Source organism: Bos javanicus, chromosome 11 (assembly GCF_032452875.1).
Source record: "Bos javanicus breed banteng chromosome 11, ARS-OSU_banteng_1.0, whole genome shotgun sequence".
Classification (NCBI taxonomy): Eukaryota; Metazoa; Chordata; class Mammalia; order Artiodactyla; family Bovidae; genus Bos; species Bos javanicus.
The window spans coordinates 15485305-15504074 of record NC_083878.1 but is presented as its reverse complement, the minus strand read 5'-3'; the positions used below and the strand labels follow the sequence as shown (position 1 = coordinate 15504074).

General features: G+C 42.0%; 1 protein-coding gene across 3 annotated transcripts in view; it reads right to left on the bottom strand.

Annotated features, from left to right (window-relative positions):
* Positions 1–673: 673 nt before the first annotated feature.
* TTC27 (tetratricopeptide repeat domain 27) overlaps positions 674–18770 on the bottom strand; it is a 184360-nt gene continuing 166263 nt past the window's right edge. For 2 of the 3 annotated variants that reach the window (XM_061432053.1, XM_061432052.1), the window contains exons 17-20: positions 10590–10787; positions 9211–9322; positions 4947–5047; positions 674–912 (exon numbers count right to left, since the gene is read on the bottom strand). In XM_061432053.1, coding sequence (XP_061288037.1) covers positions 790–912; positions 4947–5047; positions 9211–9322; positions 10590–10787 — 534 coding nt within the window. In that variant the 3' untranslated portion in view covers positions 674–789. The remainder of the gene's footprint in view (positions 913–4946; positions 5048–9210; positions 9323–10589; positions 10788–18770) is intronic. The other variant, XM_061432054.1, reaches the window with a different exon arrangement.

The following is an 18770-nucleotide window of genomic DNA, read 5'->3' as shown; positions in this document are numbered from 1 at the left end:
CTTACTATGACTTTTGAAGTAAGATTATTAAATTCAGCTGCTGCCTTCAATATTTGTTTCCATAGACATTACTATGAAAACATTTTACTTTGGCATTTTTGTAATATGGCACCATTTATAGCTGTCTTCACTCATCATAACCTTATTAAATAACCATCTTTAAGGCTGGCAGTATACACAATGAGGACAGTCAGTCTGGTTACTAGCGGCTAATGGTTGAGTCAAGATTTGAGTTATGTCATTTTTTTCTCTCATTTTCCTAGTTTGGAAGTTAAACCATACCCATATTCCTAATTCAGCCAAGTCTGTATCTTTCTGACCTAAATGCAAAATCTCAAGAAGTGTAAAGGTTTCCATCACCGAATGTACTCTTTTATCACTTTTGGATAATATACCAGCCAATCTAATGATTCCACAAACCTGCAGTGTGTGATTTTTTTTCCCGTTTAGACTTTTTCCAGAGAATGATCTAATTCATTTTAGGCTGAGAGAGAATAAACTCCGTGCTAAAAAGAAAACTACATTTTCCCCCCTCTTTGTGCTGAAATACCTCAAGAATAATAAAAATAGTGAATTCAACTGTAATTAAGCCTAAAGAAAGAGGAAAGGAACATTTTATTTAATGTATTTCACAAAGTTCAAGCATTTGGAAAAAATCACAAAAGCAAGGATGTTAGCCATACAAGAAAAATTTATTTAAAAAAATCAGTATCTTGAGTTTGAGATACACAGATATAAAAGAAATGCTGGAAAGTGAAACACCTCTTCCAGAAACTGTTCCCAGGATGGTCAATACTGATTTCGAAATTGGTTGCTTAGGTCTTGAAGCTCTGTCACTAAGGTGTCCATAGCTGCTATTTCATCAGCTAATTCCCTGGCAATTTCTCCACTTGCCGCATCTGTAAAAAGTTGCTGCAGCATAAAGAACAAAGCAGAATTATCAAAACAGTGACCATCTCTTTAAAGAAACATAGACACAGAGTACAGAATTAAAATTCCCTTTATATAATAAAAACACAACATTATAGCAGCAATAGTCGTGTTTGTTCCATTCACCATCCTGGAAACGAACGAGCTGCAACAATGGATGAATCAAACAACATGCTTCAACTTGTAAATTCAAATGGGTCCGCCTCTTGGAAATGGTTATCTTGAGTATTGATTGTATTATTCATTTCAATGTCATAAGATGGTCTTTGGATAAATAGACATTATTCATCTAAGCAAAACAAATCTATCTGCTGTGTATACAAGCAAAACAAATACATTTTATATTCAAGTTCATATAAATCATACTCTTTATGCTATCTGAAAATTAATTATGGCTTAGGACTAAGAGGCCACAACAATCATCAAGACTGGGTAAAAATAAAAAAGTCCAGCACATTAAAACAAAAGTGAGCGCCTTCTGTAAAAGGAATTGTTTTGGGGTGGGGCAATACCACAACATCCTTCAGTAACACCACCACGGCTGGCACATTCTGGAATGCCTTTCTAGGAGCTGCCTGCTGAGACAGTACAGGCGCACAGGAAAACCAGCTTCAGGGTTTTATGACCACATTGTGTGTGTGTTTTTTAATCAGATACGTAATTTACTCAGCTTACCATCTATCCTTTTCATCACACTTAAGACTATTTGTTTACAAAAATCAAACTTATCATTAAAATATGACTATTTGCCACCACCACCACCACAGATGACAGCAATCATTCTGACAGCTATTCTAAAAAGGGAATCCTGAAGATGTTCTGAGTGAAGGCGTCATCACGTGATAAGCTTAGAGTTTCCCACAGTGATTTATGGAGCAAAGAGCTGTTTTGTAACGCTTTGCCACGTAACTGTGTAGTCACGTCTTACACAGCATTTCACAACAGACTGACATACCAACTGCTGCGATGTGCAGTAGAAAACACACCTCTGAGCAAAGTAACTTGGACTTACATGGCATATTTATTTTTACTAAGAATTACAGCGCTTATAAATCATCACAAATCTGCCTCACTTCCCTATAAAGTAAGGAGGAAGCAGAAAGAGACGGAGGCTTAGGCAGAAAAGAACAATTTGCTGAGGGTCCCATGGAGCGTAAGTGTTATATCTGCTCTGTCTCTAGGCTCTCTGGCATTCTCACCAACTGCTCTCATGCCACCTACCCCCCCACCCCCACCACCCTGGCAGCCAATCTGTACAAGGACGGGGTGCTGAGGGTTGAGGAATTACTCTGTCCTGGCCGAACAAGAACTGGATGACTTTAGGTGAGTTTCTAGGTTCTATCTAGGAGTTTATGTTCATGACGTGCCAGGCCTGGCAGGAAAGGACCAGAGATTTGTGTGAACTGAGCCTATTACTTAACACAGTTATCCTCAGTCATTTTCACTTTTTAAAGTGTTCTAGAAAAGGCAATTCTTTTTCAGCAAATCCAATTTGTTATAAAGCAGAAAAGTAAAAATGATTTACTATAAAATCAGGGGCTCCCAAACATTATATGCAAAAAGGTGCTTTCAAAGGAGGTGTTGGGAAGCAATTTTTCCCATTTTTGGATACTCCAGTTGAGATCCAATGAGAACAAAATCTATACACAGATGATGTTCTGAAGCCTCATTTTTCAATGTCTGGAATTCCACAATATGAATGGATTGGACAGTACATACAAGACTGTTTAAGTCAGGCTTCCCTGGTGGCTCAGGGGTAAAGAATTCGCCTGCCAATGCAGGAGACACAGGTTCCATCCCTCGTCCAGGAGGACCCCACATGCCGCAGAGCAATTAAGCTGGTGCACTACAGCTACTGAGCCTGTGCTCTAGAGCCTGGGAACCACAACTACTGAAGCCCACATGCCCTGGAGCCCATGCTTTGCAACAAGAAAAGCCACTGCAGTAAGAAGCTGAGCAGCGCACCTAGAGAGAGGCCCCCTGCTCACTGCAACCAGAGGAAGCGTGTGCATCAATGAAGACCCAGCGCAGCCAAAAATAAATAAGTAAAATTACATTAGAAAAAGACTATTTAAGTCATATATAAGTGTAGGTTTATGTAAAATTAATATATTATAAGCTTTGCACAGAGAAGAGAAACTTGTGGAGTACATCCTGAAGAAATAAACAATCATGGGTAAGTTGATGACCTCACTGAAACTAGGAAACTGAGCTCCTAACTTGGGAATAAGAGTCACAAAAAAAGTTTGCTACCTTGACCTTTAAGAGAGCTCCTGCAGCTTTCTGAGAGACACACAATCTGAAGCTGTGCTGTCAAGCTGGGAGAAAATACAGTTCTCCCAGATTATAGAAAACTGGTTCCAGCAGGCACACTCATTAAGATAGCAAATGAGTTAATAATCTACATAGAGACAAAAATGCTGCTCTGATCTGAAAAGATCATGCAATTAATAAAAATGCACCCTCTGGAAAGGTTTTTACCTGTGTCCAAAAGTGACCTTCACATGCCATGAATTTGGCTCTCAGAAGTGAGTTAAAATTAGCTGAGACCCAAGATTAAAAAGGGAAGGCAAATAAAGATTAGAAAAGAAAGTGCTAATTTGTACTAGAAGTTATACTACTTCAAATTTTGTTCCCAGTGGTATACTCCAAGCCTAGTTTACATGTTAGAACTACCTGAGAAACTGAACACAGATTTCCCAGGCTCTGCCCCAGACCTGTTCCGTCACAGGTGGAGATGTGGAGTCCAATCTACTCAAGAGCCCCCTCGATGACTCTCAGCTGTCCCCCTCCTAGCACCAGTTCACAGGGTGGTACTTGTAAACTGACAGCATACGTTTTACGTGTCAAACCTGAGTTTGACATCTACCGTAACATTTTTGTCAAATCCATACATCACCTGCTTAATATCTGTCTCTAAATAAATTTTTTTATTCAAATAAAAGTATTTTTTAAGGAAAACATTAGAACACTACTGTAAATAGAAAATAAGCAATAATATTCATGAAATTATAGATTTGATTGCTACTTACACTTTTTCTAATATGCACTGAAATACATATATATTAAAATAACAACATTTACCCAAGTGCTACTAGTAGTATATATGCCACATTTGGGGGAAAAGTGATGTAAGTAGAAGAGCACTGTTTAAAGAAAGCATCAAGAGCTGGATTATAAATATTAATTTCAAAGATTCCTAAGTTACCCATGAGTAGGGTGGTTTAGTCAGTAGGTCAATGATCTCCTCACCAGCACAACCACCTGGGGGCTAATATCTAAAACATAATGGGAGGGACTCCCCCAGTGGTCCAGTGGGTAAGAATCCCCCTGCTATTTCAGAGGACACAGGTTCAAACCCTGGTCTGGGAAAATTCCACGTGCCTCAGGGCAACAAAGCCTGTGTACCACTGCAGAGCTTGTGCTCTACAGCCTGGAGCCGCAGCCAATGAGGCCTAGGCACCGAGAATCCAGGCTCCGCGACAAGGGAAGGCACCGTAAGGAGAAGCCGGCACACCACAATGAAGCACAGCGCCCACTCGCTGCAAAGAGAAGCCGGCACACCACAATGAAGCACAGCGCCCACTCGCTGCAATGAGAAGCCGGCACACCACAATGAAGCACAGCGCCCACTCGCTGCAATGAGAAGCCGGCACACCACAACGAAGCACAGCGCCCACTCGCTGCAATGAGAAGCCGGCACACCACAACGAAGCACAGCGCCCACTCGCTGCAATGAGAAGCCGGCACACCACAACGAAGCACAGAGCCCACTCGCTGCAATGAGAAGCCGGCACACCACAACGAAGCACAGCGCCCACTCGCTGCAAGCAGAGAAGGCCCGTGCAAAGTAACAAAGACCCAGCCAGCCAAAAACAAATACACAAAATTTAAAGGTAAAATCAAATGTGGGCCTAAAGTTATCCCTCATGTAAAGAAAACTTAAGAGCAGCTGGCTGACACCAAAAACTTTTTTTTCCTATGATAATTCTAAATACTTCACATTTCACTCTCACCTTTGCTTTAGATAATAAGCCCCGTAAATTGAGTCGAACTGAAGACAGCACTTGTATAGCCTCCTGGGGACTGGATTTGTTTTTACTGCATTTAATAGCCACTGGAAGATAAATACACGGAAAACATCCATTAAAAATTGATAATGATGATAATTTAAAGGCACAAAATCCAATTATTTCATTAGCACTTTATACTAACAGACTTTAGAAATGCTTCTACATGGAAAGTTTTTATTTTGGTAAAAGGAAAATAAGTTATGTGCATAATTTCCCCTTTTATCCCTTAAAAAGGATAATTTATTGCTCAAAGAAGACTTTTGAGGAAAATGAGTGTTTTCTGGTGAGTTACAGACTGTTGGGAATAGACTCTAAAAAAACACAGAAGCAAAGATTATTGAAATTAGGCAGAAACAAGATGCTCACAGAGAACAAAAAAAAACGCAGTTCATCTTGATATGGCTTCCCAAAGTACTGAGTCCCTGGTGGGGACTCACAATTGCCAACGACACCAGCCCAAGGAAGCGACATGCCAGATATTCACAGCTCAATTCTCACTGTATTTTCATACCTGGGGCTTGTATCACCACTCTGAAGAAGTGATGTCAACAACCCAGGTGCCTGCATTTAGAGAAGGTGAGCATGACCAGGCTGAGCCACGCCTGGTAACCATTAGCACCAAGCAGGGGAGAAGACGGTCACTCATGCCAACAACTCTGCCTCTGTATTCTGAGGAGCCCATTTTCCCTAAACTTGAAATTATGAACAGAGGCTATAACCCTTTCTAGCAGAAGGCCTGGCTATTAAGGCTTTTTAAGAACAAGTGAAGGAGAAGGCAATGGCACCCCACTCCAGTATTCTTGCCTGGAAAATCCCATGGACGGAGGAGCCAGGTAGGCTGCAGTCCATGAGGTCGCTAAGAGTCGGACACGACTGAGCAACTTCACTTTCACTTTTCACTTTCATGCATTGGAGAAGGAAATGGCAACCCACTCCAGTGTTCTTGCCTGGAGAATCCCAGGGACGGGGGAGCCTGCTGGGCTGCCATCTCTGGGGTCGCACAGAGTTGGAAACGACTGAAGCGACTTAGTAGCAGCAGCAGCAGCAGCAAGAACAAGTGAAGAGCTTTGTAAAAATATAATGCTTCAGATTTCTCCACTGACTCCTTCTTGTTTCTGTTCCTACAACCTATTCTAAAACTCCACTAAACAGTGCAGCAACTGAAGTCTACTCAGTACCCTGTATCTTAGAACAGGGATAGACAACAGATTCCTTCCTGTATGTAAACTAGCAGAGGTCGTGTGCCTGGTAAACCAGGTTTGTCATTCATTAATACCTTCTATGGCATGAGAGCTACGTCTGGCATTCCTACTACAAAATAATAACTAGATTTTGAAAGGATGCAAGGGAGTCGACAATGTCACACTCATTTTTAAAGGGCATAGGTTAACCTGGAGATATTGAGGATTATGATGTCTGTGTCCCATAATAGAGGAAGGTTGTAACTACCATGAGTCAGATACTTGGGTTGTTTAGTACCTAGTGATATATCAAAAACAGCTGTGATTCTGTTTTCAATCCTTGTCATTTTGAGAAAAACAAAATAGAGAGCAAAGAGACAAACACTCTATTAGTCCCCTTCCTCAATCCTATTTTCAAGAGGCATTAGAGACGGAGAGACACAGAGAGAGAAACAGAGAGAAATAACCTGCTGTTTCAAATCATCAGGAAATCCAAGACAGCTATGCTTCCTCCAGGCAGACTGTAGTTAAAATGCATAACTATGATTTTAAAAGTTCCTGGATGGCAAAGAAGGAATGAACTTTTGCCCACCCTTTCCCAGAAAACAGAACAACACAGACTGTAAATGAACACCCTCCAGACAGAACAACGGGTACACAATGACAACACTGTTATAGAAGGGTCTCCAAGCCTATGTGGAAACCCTTACCAAGCTTTCTGGAGCACGTGTCTATGCTTCAAAACAGCAACCCAAAAAGGAATAAATCATATAGAGATTGTTTTTTTTTAATGTCGTATTTCCTTTTCCAGAATTGGGTGAGGTGGAGCACAGTGATGGGGAGAAAGATAAAAAAAGAGAACAGAAATAACAGAGAAACTCAGCTTATTCTTCCATGGAGCATGGCTACACAAAAGCAACACAGACAAGGTTAAGATTTATCTTTTTAAATCTAAAATGTCACTAGAAACGAACGCTGAGCATCTACTCAGGTATGCTTAAAATGCCATAAGGAGAACGAACACATAATTCATTCAAGTCAAAGGGAAACTTAAAAGAAAAGACACTTGTTTTTCTCTAAGTATTTCTCAGAAGGAGAAAAAAGTGTACCAAAAATAGTTTGAAATCAATTTTAAGGTGCAAAATGAAGATTTTTTTTTTTTTCCTGGAGTACTTCTTTAACCTGCCTATTTATATTTGACAGGTTTAATACTACCACTTGGTGATTACAGAAAATATCTTGGTGTTGACTGATACAGAACCCGCTGTTCACAGAAATGTTTAGGGTTGGCAAGCGGAAATAGCTCGGGTAAGTTCTTCAAAGCAAACTGCACCCTGCTATAACTGTGTAGATAATATACCTTAGCATGGGTTCCTCCAGAAGTAGTCCCGTATCCACAGAGGCCAAAGGCCTTTGAACTTTTAAAGAATGAACTCCACCTAAGCTCACCTACCCTGAGGCCAGCACAAGCTTCGTAAATTCCAGCCACCCTCGACCCTCCTTCCACTGGCCTGTCAGAAAGTATGTGAACCTCTTCTACACTGAGTTTCAGCTACACAGAGTCTAACTTCTACCTTATCTGTCAAGGGGTGGGTGGCCCAGGAAATTGGATATTTATATCTTTTTGTCAATGACAAGTAGAATTATTAACTACTAAGCCCATTTCTAAACTGTTTGAACATTCTGTGATTTTTTTCAAGGCAAAGTTAAGCTTTATTCTTACTCATTTTTTCCTTTTTAGTTTTGAGTCCCTTATCACCCAACTCAGATCCTCTACTACAGAAAAAACAGGGTGGGGGTGAGGAGGTACGGATTAACATTTACACCATGCATAAGATACTGTTAAGTGCTTCAATATGCTTTTACTCATTTTTCGTAACAACCATTGGTATTATCTCCGTTTTCATGACAAGGGAACTAAGGGTCAGAGAAGGTAAGTAATGGTGACCCCAAGTCACCGAGTTAGCATGTGGCAGAGCTGGTCCTGGAGCGCAGGCCCCCTGAGCCCAAAGGTCTGCCCTGTATAATCGCCACTTGTCGGCGCCCTACTTGCGGCAACTGTTGCAGAAGTTACAGGAGGACTTTAGCATAGATTCACGGTCCTTGGGATTCAGTCCTTGAATCCTAAGTGTGGCTTCACTATCTTATTTGAATTGCATTCCCAGGGCATCACATGCCTATGTTCAAACATAAATATAAAAGTGCATTACTGCCTGTAACTGGTATACTTTTCATTAATGCAAATAATTAAAAGCAGCCTTTATCTGGAATATCTTTCCCCAATAGGCATACAATTTTCTAGGTAAGGTTATTTCTCCCTTAAATACCACACATTAAAATATACTGGTATGCACTCCAGAAATCTATGTACTCTAAATATTTTCATTTATGAAAGAAGAATATGAGTCAAGAAAAGTTCAGATTTTCTTACTACTAGATCATCAGTGCAGGAGGTTACTTCTGTGTGAAGATTAAACACAGTTGTAAAGGTATTTCCTATCCATCAGTCACTTATTCAAACACTATTTAAGCCTCTAGCCTATTTTTTCTCATTGTTCTAGGGTGCCTACTGCTGCCGCTGCTGCTAAGTCACTTCAGTTGTGTCCGACTCTGTGCGACCCCATAGACGGCCTCCTACCAGGCTCCCCCGTCCCTGGGATTCTTCAGGCAAGAACACTGGAGTGGGTTGCCATTTCCTTCTCCAATGCATGAAAGTGAAAAGTGAAAGGGAAGTCGCTCAGTCGTGTCCGATTCTTAGTGACCTCATGGACTGCAGCCCACCAGGCTCCTCCGTCCATGGGATTTTCCAGGCAAGAGTACTGGAGTGGGGTGCCACTGTCTTCTCTGAGGGTGCCTACTACATAATAGTTAATCTATAAATGTTTGCTGAATTAACTACAAAAATTCTAATACAATGAAATAATCTGAAATTATCTGAAATGGAATTTCGCTTTTGACTAGTATGTTTTCCTATCAGTAGAAATACATTAAAATATACCATGGATATTAAATGTTACATCAAATACCATGTGCGAGTCCTAAGGCTCTTTGAACCACTTCCTTAAATGACGTAATATTTTTCTCCCAACAACTGGACTGTGTGTCACACTTGTATGCCTTAGAGAGATACTGGAACGCCTGAGGAAAGAAAAAGAACAGCATTTAGAACAAGCAGAATTCACATTTCAAACTCTGCTTCCTGGAAGTCATATGGAACTAATTCCAGCTGAAAAGCCAGCCTCTGCGTTATGCAGCACACTCTCTGCATTATTCTCATCAAAGACAACAGCAACAAGCAGTTAAATCAAATGGGCATGTCTGAATGGAGACACTTCCCTCCAAAAATTAAAAGGCAGGGTTTACAAATGTATAAGAAGTATACACATTTCCCTGGCATTTGTAAACATCAGCTTAAGAGACCAGTTTAGAGAACGAGGTGTGAACTTGGTGAAAACTGTGGGATTACTGGCAGGTGAGCAACAACACAGATGCTTAAAACAACTTTCTTTTACAACCTCCCCACCCTTGAGGGAGAAATCACAGATCAGAGAATTCAGAGTATCCTTAATGCCACATATGCCAGAGAGGACAGAATTCAAGAAGAAGGGAAGGACAGAAAGCAGGAGTGTGTGCACACATGTGTGTGAGTGTGTATTCTCCAGGCTGACAAGGCTTTGCTGGAAGCCAGCTGGGTGGACTGAAGTGGGGGAGAGAACGGCTAAGAATCCCACAGATTGGCTGTACTGTGGCAAATTCCAAACTTATACAAGTACATTTGATTTGTTGTGGATGTTTTGAAAAGAACACAAAACATTTAGTATTCCAACCCTGGGAACTCTGGAGGCCCCTTTTACATTCGAAGATAAGAAGCTGAAGGCATAACTTGAACGCACTGGTGCTCCACTGCACTTGCAAGAAAGGGGCAGGGCAACCTTTGCACAACATTCATGTTCAGCCTTTAAAAGCTCCTCTCCCATAGTCTTATCGAGCTCCTTTTTCTTTCTCCTTTTCATAGTCTCCACCTCAGATTTAAACACTCCTTTGTCCTTGCACCGTCTACCTTAGTCTCCAGCGAGGAGCCTGCAGAAAGGGGTGTGGAGTAAATAACGAGAACCAGCTGTTCACGGCTTGCAAGGAAAGCAGATTAGAGAGACCCTTTTTGGGGAACAGAGAACAGTTATTTAAGAAAAACTCATGGAAAGAAAAAAGATGAATGTTTACACATCCTAACCTGTCCACAATTCAGGGTGCTTATGTTAAAAAACTCTGCATCATAAGTGAAAATATGAGCATATTAATCTTATCTTTCAAATTATTAGTCTCCCTCCAACCATCAAAAAGGCAGATTCACCCTGTCTGTGTTCAAATAGAAGGTAAGAGCCCCAGAGGACTGGGAAGGACTCACCTTTTCATTTTCGTCAGGCTTGTCACTCTGCCCGTTTCCATACACTTGGGCATACAGCCTCCAGATTTCTCCATCATTCGTCACTCTTGAAGTCACTCTGCCAAATAACTCCTGCAGCTTTCCTCTGAGGCCAGTTGCAACATCGCCACTACGATCGGCCATCCCATCCATCACTGCCCTGACCAGGATTTTAAGGACCTTAACAAATGCACAGAAGAAACCAGTGAGCTAGAAACAACCAAACAATACCAAAAAAACAAAGGGCCACCCTCACCATCAACGATGACGACAGTGACAAACCATGTCAAGCCTGTAGGAATATCACTCTGCCACTTTTAAAGAGTAAAAAACAAGATGAGCCCATCCGGAACCACTGTCTGGGATCTCAGACAGTGATCTGACCTCTCCCGGTGTCCCCTTTTCAGGCTCCTTGGAGGGCTCTGCTTCACAGGGCCCTAAGCTCCGCGTGCCTCTCTTCTCACTCTGAGGGTCCTCTCTGAATGATCTGATCCACACCTGTAGCTGCAAACCCTCCATGACCAAGTATCTACCCAATACTGTGGGTGCAGCACCAGCCTGACCACCTTCCAGACAGAGCCCCCGGACTGTGTGCCTCAATACCTACCAGACATGTCCCATCAACCTCTCACCCTCCATCTATCCTAGATCCCAGATCCCTCTTCCTCCTGTGCTCTCAGAACTGGCCCCCTGAGCACCAGCCTAGATTCTCTTCTCTCCTGGTTGGGCCACACGTAACCGATTTGACTCAACACTCCTCAGTTCAGTTCAGTTGCGTCTGACTCTTTTCGACCCCATGGACTGCAGCACACCACGCTTCCCTGTCCATCACCAACTTCCGGAGCTTGCTCAAACTCATGTCCATTGAGTCGGTGATGCCACCCATAAGTCCTAAATCCAGCTTCTCCTCCTTTACGTTGGCCTCACTATTTTCCACCCAGATCACAGCAATAATGCTCAGAACTAGAATTCTGCTTAAAGTGGTCCTGGCCCTTCCTCACTGTTGAATGATAAACTACCAATGCATTTGCCTCAGGCACGCAGGCTTCCCAGAAAGTATCTCTTGTCCTTCCAACTACCCCAGTTCCACTCACCATTTGGCAACTTCTTGGCCATCTCGCTTTCATTAGTCTTTACACATCCTACCCCAGATACTCTGAATGCTGACAGATGAACTCAGTTGAGCCCCACTGCAGGTTACACTGCTATGACAAGGTACAGCTATACTGGGCCGTGTATCTCAAGGGCTCCTGGAGGCACACAAGGTGCATCCTCAATGACCCACCCTTGTGATAGGAGGCCAGCAAAGACACATGGATCTACCTAAAGAACCAGCTCAGGCAGAGCACCCTCAGACCTTGCTACTCAGCGTGGCCCCTGGACTGACAGCAGCGGCCTCCCCCAGGAGCCTGCTGTAAGTGCAGAATCCTGGATGAGATGCTGCTCCATCTCGGATTGAGAGTCTGCATTTCTAACGTGCTCCCAGGCGGTGCTGATGCTGACGGTCCACAGATCACACACTCTTCTGAGTGGCAAGGTTCCATGAGACAGGGTGCCACATCTTTATTCTTACTCTGAACTTCAAGGAGAGGACCACATCATCAACGCGTGTCCCTGATTCTAACATCGTGCCTGGCACACAGTACTGATGCAATAAGCGACTCGTGCCTGAAAGACAGACTGCATGAACACACCTCTTTCAGAAAGAGTTGCTAAGAGAAATGCAACCGACACCTTGCTCTGTCTCCCCACAGGGCGTTCTGATCCAGACGTGAGATGCAGCCAAGGAATCAAGGCCCTTCTGGCCCGTGAACACTGTTAGGAATGTGAGCTCAGACTCATGGCCCTAATTACATCCAGGGATACAAGTGGACGGGAGAACACTCAATTGTGCTTTTTTTTTCTTTTGTGACAGACAAGGTAAATTATCTCTGCCCATAAATTCACATTATAATTCAACATGTACAGTTTTAAATCTGAAAGTAATGAAATTGATATTACAGCCCCACTCCTGATTTTAAGCCTGGAAGTCACAATGCAGGAGAAATGGTATGAATGTGCACTACCTGCTTCAAGTAATTGTTCTGTAAACATTTCAAGGATTAACACACTTCGAAAGAGATGGTCTAGTGAAACATTTACTAAGGTGGACAAGTAACGCGTACTAAAGTAGTAAAATTCTTTGCTTTTTCTGGGCTCTCACAGTTGGCCCAACATCCTATCTACTCATTTTAGCCATGAGTAGCAGCCAAGGGGGAAGAGAAATCTTTTATTCTTCTTGCCAATTAAGATGGAGAGCTGTAGTGCTGGTGTTTGAGAGGGGCAAAGTTGGTAAAGTGTGTGTGTATATTTGTGGGTGCAAAAAGGGAACTGTAAAACGACAAGGAGGTGCAGTCCCTCTGTTGGGGTCAGGGTGCAGACACCAAACACACCTCTACCCAATTCACATGCAGATACCATCAGGAGAGAGGTCCTGAAGAGAGGCGAGACAATACCAAATTTGTTTGTATGCTCTCTGTTTGATGTTCAGTGATTAAATAGCTGGATCTGGGCCTGAGGAGAGAGTTCCATATGGAGGAATAGATAGCAGTCACACGTGGCCCTGGGAGATACTGCTTAAAGAGACTGTGTGGGGTAAGAATCACACCGAGGACGGAGTCTTTCAGGAAAACACCGTTTAAGAGGAGGAGAGATGAATGGAGGTCTGTGCACTAAGGAAGGATGGCAGCAAGTGATGTCATGGAAACCAGCGAAGGAAAGTAACAAGGAGAGTACATCCACAAAAGATCAGGACTGGAAGACTGCTGGATCGGCAAGTTCGAGGGTTAGTGACAGCATCCAGAGCTAAAGCCAGAAAAGGGAGGGCAGGAGAGATGAGGATTTTAGACAAGAGGCTCACAGACAAGCATGTGAAAAGCAACACAAGCATTAATGCCATTAAAAAACAAAAGGCAAACAATACGCCTCGATCATAGTATTATGTAATATCCATTTTGAATATAATTTGCACAGACATATAATGTTAATAGAAAATATTCACGTAACCAAACTTTTTAGTGTAAATATATTGGGAAGAAATGGAAGTAATAGAAATGCCAGTACAAGATAATTAAGTCCTTATTTACTATAAGAGGAGGTCAACTGATAATACCTAAAATTGGGTTAATAAAAATAGCCATATATAGTTATCATTATTATGAAATATGGAAATGTGTGAATGGCAAAAGAATTCTAAAGGGTTTCTCCCCTTTGGCAAGAAGTATCTTGAGAAGGGGGAGCAGTGGAGCAGGAAATTGCTGTACTTGGTCGTTAAGTCTTACACTATGACTTAACTTGTAAAAACTGTGTTATTTTTAAAATACAAACATTTTATTTAAAAAGAGAGAAAAAGAATACATATATTCAAAAACTGGCAAACAGGAAACAGAGAATGACAGCACACAAAAGCATCCCTTTCCAAGGGGGCCGCGTGGGTTCGCGATGCAGCGTCGCCGAACTCTCTCTCTGGGCGGGGCACACGGGCATGTTCCCTTTGTGAAAACTCGCGTTTACTTATGATCTGTATACTTTTCTACATTTTCACTGTATTTGAATAAACGTTAATTAAAAAGGTATTTCCTCCAATTAAGGAAGTCCCATAAACTGAAGGAAAAAAGTGAGTTATTAAAATACATTAACAGATGGAGCTAATACATAATCTTAAAAAGTGCGATAAACTTTTTTTAAAAAACACAACTGATGTTATAATTTACTGGTTAATATCACCATTTTCCTCTCTTTAACTGTTAAGTGAGAAAATTATCACCCTCTAGTTATCCAGATTGACTACAAAAATAGTAACATATATTTAACCCTTCTTTAGAAAATAGGTATTTTTAACTCAAAAAAGCAAAAGATCTTGCCTCAGATTTCTCTGATAAAATGAATCACCAAATATTATGGTTTTCTCCTGGGCAGGCCATAAAGTTTACTTGCATTACAGTCCTTTGCATCAAAAGAGAAAAGAAAATCTTTTTAAACAGATAAAATGTTTTTATCTATTGTAAACTGGGTAAAAATTTGATTACTGAACCCATCAGTTACAGTTAAAATTATACATTACTAAGTATGTAGTAACAGGCTGAAGGGTAGAACGGTGTAAGAATTTAGAGTAATTCTCAGGGAAACAGGATCCAAGACACGGGCACATAGATGGGTCGCACATACGGAGTAAGATGAGGGCAAAGAAGGGGAAGTGCAAAGCAATGGACGTGCATCTGCCTAAAACCAGGTTCAGGAACAGCTAGACCCAGAGTGGAGAGGAAGACAGACACAGCCAGTCGCTGAAGTCCAGCACGAACATGGGGGAATGGCTAGAAGTCTGTAAACAGCTGTAATGAGTGCAGGTCTTCTGTTAACCAGGGCAGGTGAACTGTTTTATCAGGGAGTCAACATACATGTAGAGAGCTCTGAAAGCTGTAAAGCAGTATAAACCTATAAACTGTCATGATTATCACTGACCCTCAACGTCCTCACTCTGTCAAAAGGGGACAGCAAGGCCCTCATCGCTGCCCACTCATTACGTGTCCCCATACTTCCTGAGGGTTTAAAACAGACCTAAAGGAAAACAAACTACCACCTCTTTACCAGCCCTCCATACCTCCCAACACCTCTGCTCTGAGCACTCACTGTGGGCTGAGCCCATGCTAAGCATGTGACCAACTTGATTTCATTTGGTTCTCACTGTTACCCTAGGAAGCAGGGACTTTATTATCCCCACTTCACACAGAAACTGAAAGGCAAAGTGAGCTTCTCAAGGGCCCAGAGCAAGTGAGTCATGCAGCTGGGTTTTAAACACCAGAGATTTTTGGAATCATGAGCTTCGATGAGAATAAAGAGAAGACAACAATGACAGTAGACAATGTTCATATATATATATATATATTTCCTTTACATTGTAAAGATTTGTCCTTTTATGAAATATATATATGAATATTATCTACTATCAGTGTTGTCTTCTCTTATATGTATATATTCATATATATATGACCCTTCCTGTGAGCCAGGAGCTCTATGAACACAATCCTCCTAACAACTCTAGGGGGTAGGTGCGCTTGTTATTTGTATTCTGCACATGAAGAAACTGGAGCACAGAGAACTCAGGTAACTTGTCCAAGGTCACACAGCTAAGGGAAGGCAGAGTTGGATTTGAACCTGCAGCTCGCGTCCCAGCTCTTGCTCTCAAGCACCTGCTGTATTAAGTTATAAAGGAGAGTTCCTTACTCCTCTGCTGTTCCTTCCTTTCTAATAGGTTCTTTTACATTGGAAAGATTTGCTCTTTTATGAAATACGCATGCCAATAACTTTGATCATTTCATTATCCTTTCTTTGCCAAACCTTGAATCAACCAAAACCAGACAGGTTTTTGTATCTTTTTAACTTAAAAATTTCTCCAAGACATTGGAGCTAATAAAAAATAAAAAGAGAAAATAAAATTTCCAAACACAAGCACTACTAATGTTGTCATTAATTTCTCTCTAGTTTGCTATGCATAAAATTTTTAATACTAATACTATATAAACTGTTTTATCTTTCTTTTTCACTTAACGTTATGTCATAGAATTTTTTCACGTTTTCATATATTCTTTAGATAGATCATTTTAATACATTCAAAGCCTCCCATTGGGAGGCACGAATCGTAAAGAATCCATCTGCCAATGCAGGAGATGCAAGAGACATGGATTCAATCTCTGGGCTGGGAAGATCTCCTGAAGTAGGAAATGGCAACCCACTCCAATATGCTTGCCTGGAAAATTCCATGGGCAGAGGAGCCTGCTGGGCTATAGTCCATGGAGTCACAAATTGTCAAACACGACTGCACACTCACAACAACAAAAAATACCCGCAGTTAGGCTGTTTCTCTGTGCTGCCACTGTCATTATTACTACAAATAACATTTCACTGCATACCTCTGTGCCTAAAGGTTTTTCTCATACTGAAGTTTCTCTAGGTTAGAATTCCAGGAACAGAACGATAGAGTCAAGGGAGTAAACAATTTAAGACTCTACAGATAAGCTGGATACTTTCAAAAAGGACTAAATCAAATTTAGATGTCCATTAGTAGTATATGAAAATGTGTCATTTCATTGCATATCACCAGTACTGGGTTTGTGTGTATGATATTTTGTTCCACTAAAGATATATGCAGCTATTATTCTAGTTTTACTTTTATTATATGAATTTAAATCTCTTTCCAAATGTTTGTTGAGTAAATATATTTACTTTTTAAGATATTTAAATTACTTCTTAATTTGTATGGAACTCATTTTCCAATGTGAAAACAGTTTTACTATTCATCTTCATATGGAGATTACACAGACTACAAGCTGATGCACGAACACGTTGCTAGCCTCTTTTTCTAAACCCCAATTCTGTACACTGCTGGGAAAAAAGAGAAAGTTGATGAATCTGAAAAAGTAACAGCAAACATATGGGAAATCCTGGAGAGAGAGAGATTGGCTGGGTCCTGGTTGGTGGAGAAGTGCAATCCAGGGTGAAAAAGTACGAGATGCCAAGGCTCACAGATGGCCTGGGAGCCTGGGAAAAGCGTTTTGGTTATGCTTTCTTTTCCTTCCACACACTACTCTATGTGCCACTTGCCACCAATATGGAGAGACCAAAATACAACAGCGCCAGCCCAGTGCAAGCCAGGGACCAGGCAGGTGTAGAAGGTCAGCCCCCAACCTGTTGAGGTTGGATGGCAACTCAGGAAGATGGGCACTGGAAGAAAGCAGAGATCAGAAAGGTTTCCTGAGGAGCCAGGCCACTTGGGTGGTGGTGGCGGTGGTGGTCTGTTGAGAGGGGGCAGTGGCAAAGTATTTCTAGGAGAGAAGTTCCCCTTACCAGGAGAGGCACAATTTGGTCCTGGGCTTGTTTTAGGCCCTCCCACCAAGTACACATTACCAGTCGAAGAGCCAATATCCCCAAGGGAGGATGAGCCAATAGGGACAAAATTAGACATCTAAAAAGTGCAGCCAAAATGAAATAAACACACTAAACAGCCTATGTGAAAAAGAAGTAAAGGGGCATAGGGAGGAAAACTTGTTTTCATAATACATACCCTCAGGAAGATGAGAGGGAAAAACCAAGGAAGATCCCCTGGGCAGCAGTATAAATGGGGAAGGAAAAGAGTATGAGGACTGAGCCTGGGGTTGTTCACAGGGAAGGAAAGGCGAGAACAATTCTGCAAAGGGGATGAGCAAGCTGCAGCTGGTGGCATAAGAGCGGTGACATTCTGGAAGGCAGCTAAAGAAAGTGTCGGAAGGAAGAGGGATCAACTGAGCTAAGTGCCACAGACAGGCTGAGACACCGGAGGGCTGAGGGAAGGGATGCGGAGACTGCAGCAAGATGCTTCTCCCAAGGGGTCAGTCCTGAAGAACAGCAGAACAGCAGAGACGTGGGGTGCGGATTAGGGGTGGGGGAGGGCGCATAAATTATTTGTACACAGCTTGGAAACACTGAGAACTTTCAAAAACAAGTGCAATGATAAATGCATTTGTAATATAACACCGGAGAAGGCGATGGCACCCCACTCCAGTACTCCTGCCTGGAAAATCCCATGGACGGAAGAGCCTGGAGGGCTGCAGTTCATGGGGTCGCTGAGGGTCTGACACGACTGGGCGACTTAACTTTCACTTTTCACCTTCATGCACTGGAGAAGGAAATGGCAACCCACTCCAGTGTTCTTGCCTGGAGAATCCCAGGGACGGGGGAGCCTGGTGGGCAGCCGTCTATGGGGTCACGACATGACTGAAGTGACTTAGCAGCAGCATACAGGTACAATTTAACCCATAGTGATCATAAGAGAAGGTCCACTTACCTTGTTATCTGAAAACTGAAAACTAATCTTAACACTCTACCCCAAGGATCACTCTTTATTTAGTCTGTGGTTTTTTTGAGGGGTTCTGGACACCCTTATGGATCTGACTGAGAGTTTTGAATCCTCTACCCAGAAGAGGTAGTTACATAGCCACATACACAATTTTTTTCCCATGATATTTCGGGTAATCTCACAATCTTCTGAAGCCTAATAATAGATCCTTCTTAGAAATTCTAATTTGCCCAAGATGGCCTGGGGTTTCAGTCTTATCTCTCAGTACAGCATATGACTCAGTAAGTGCATTC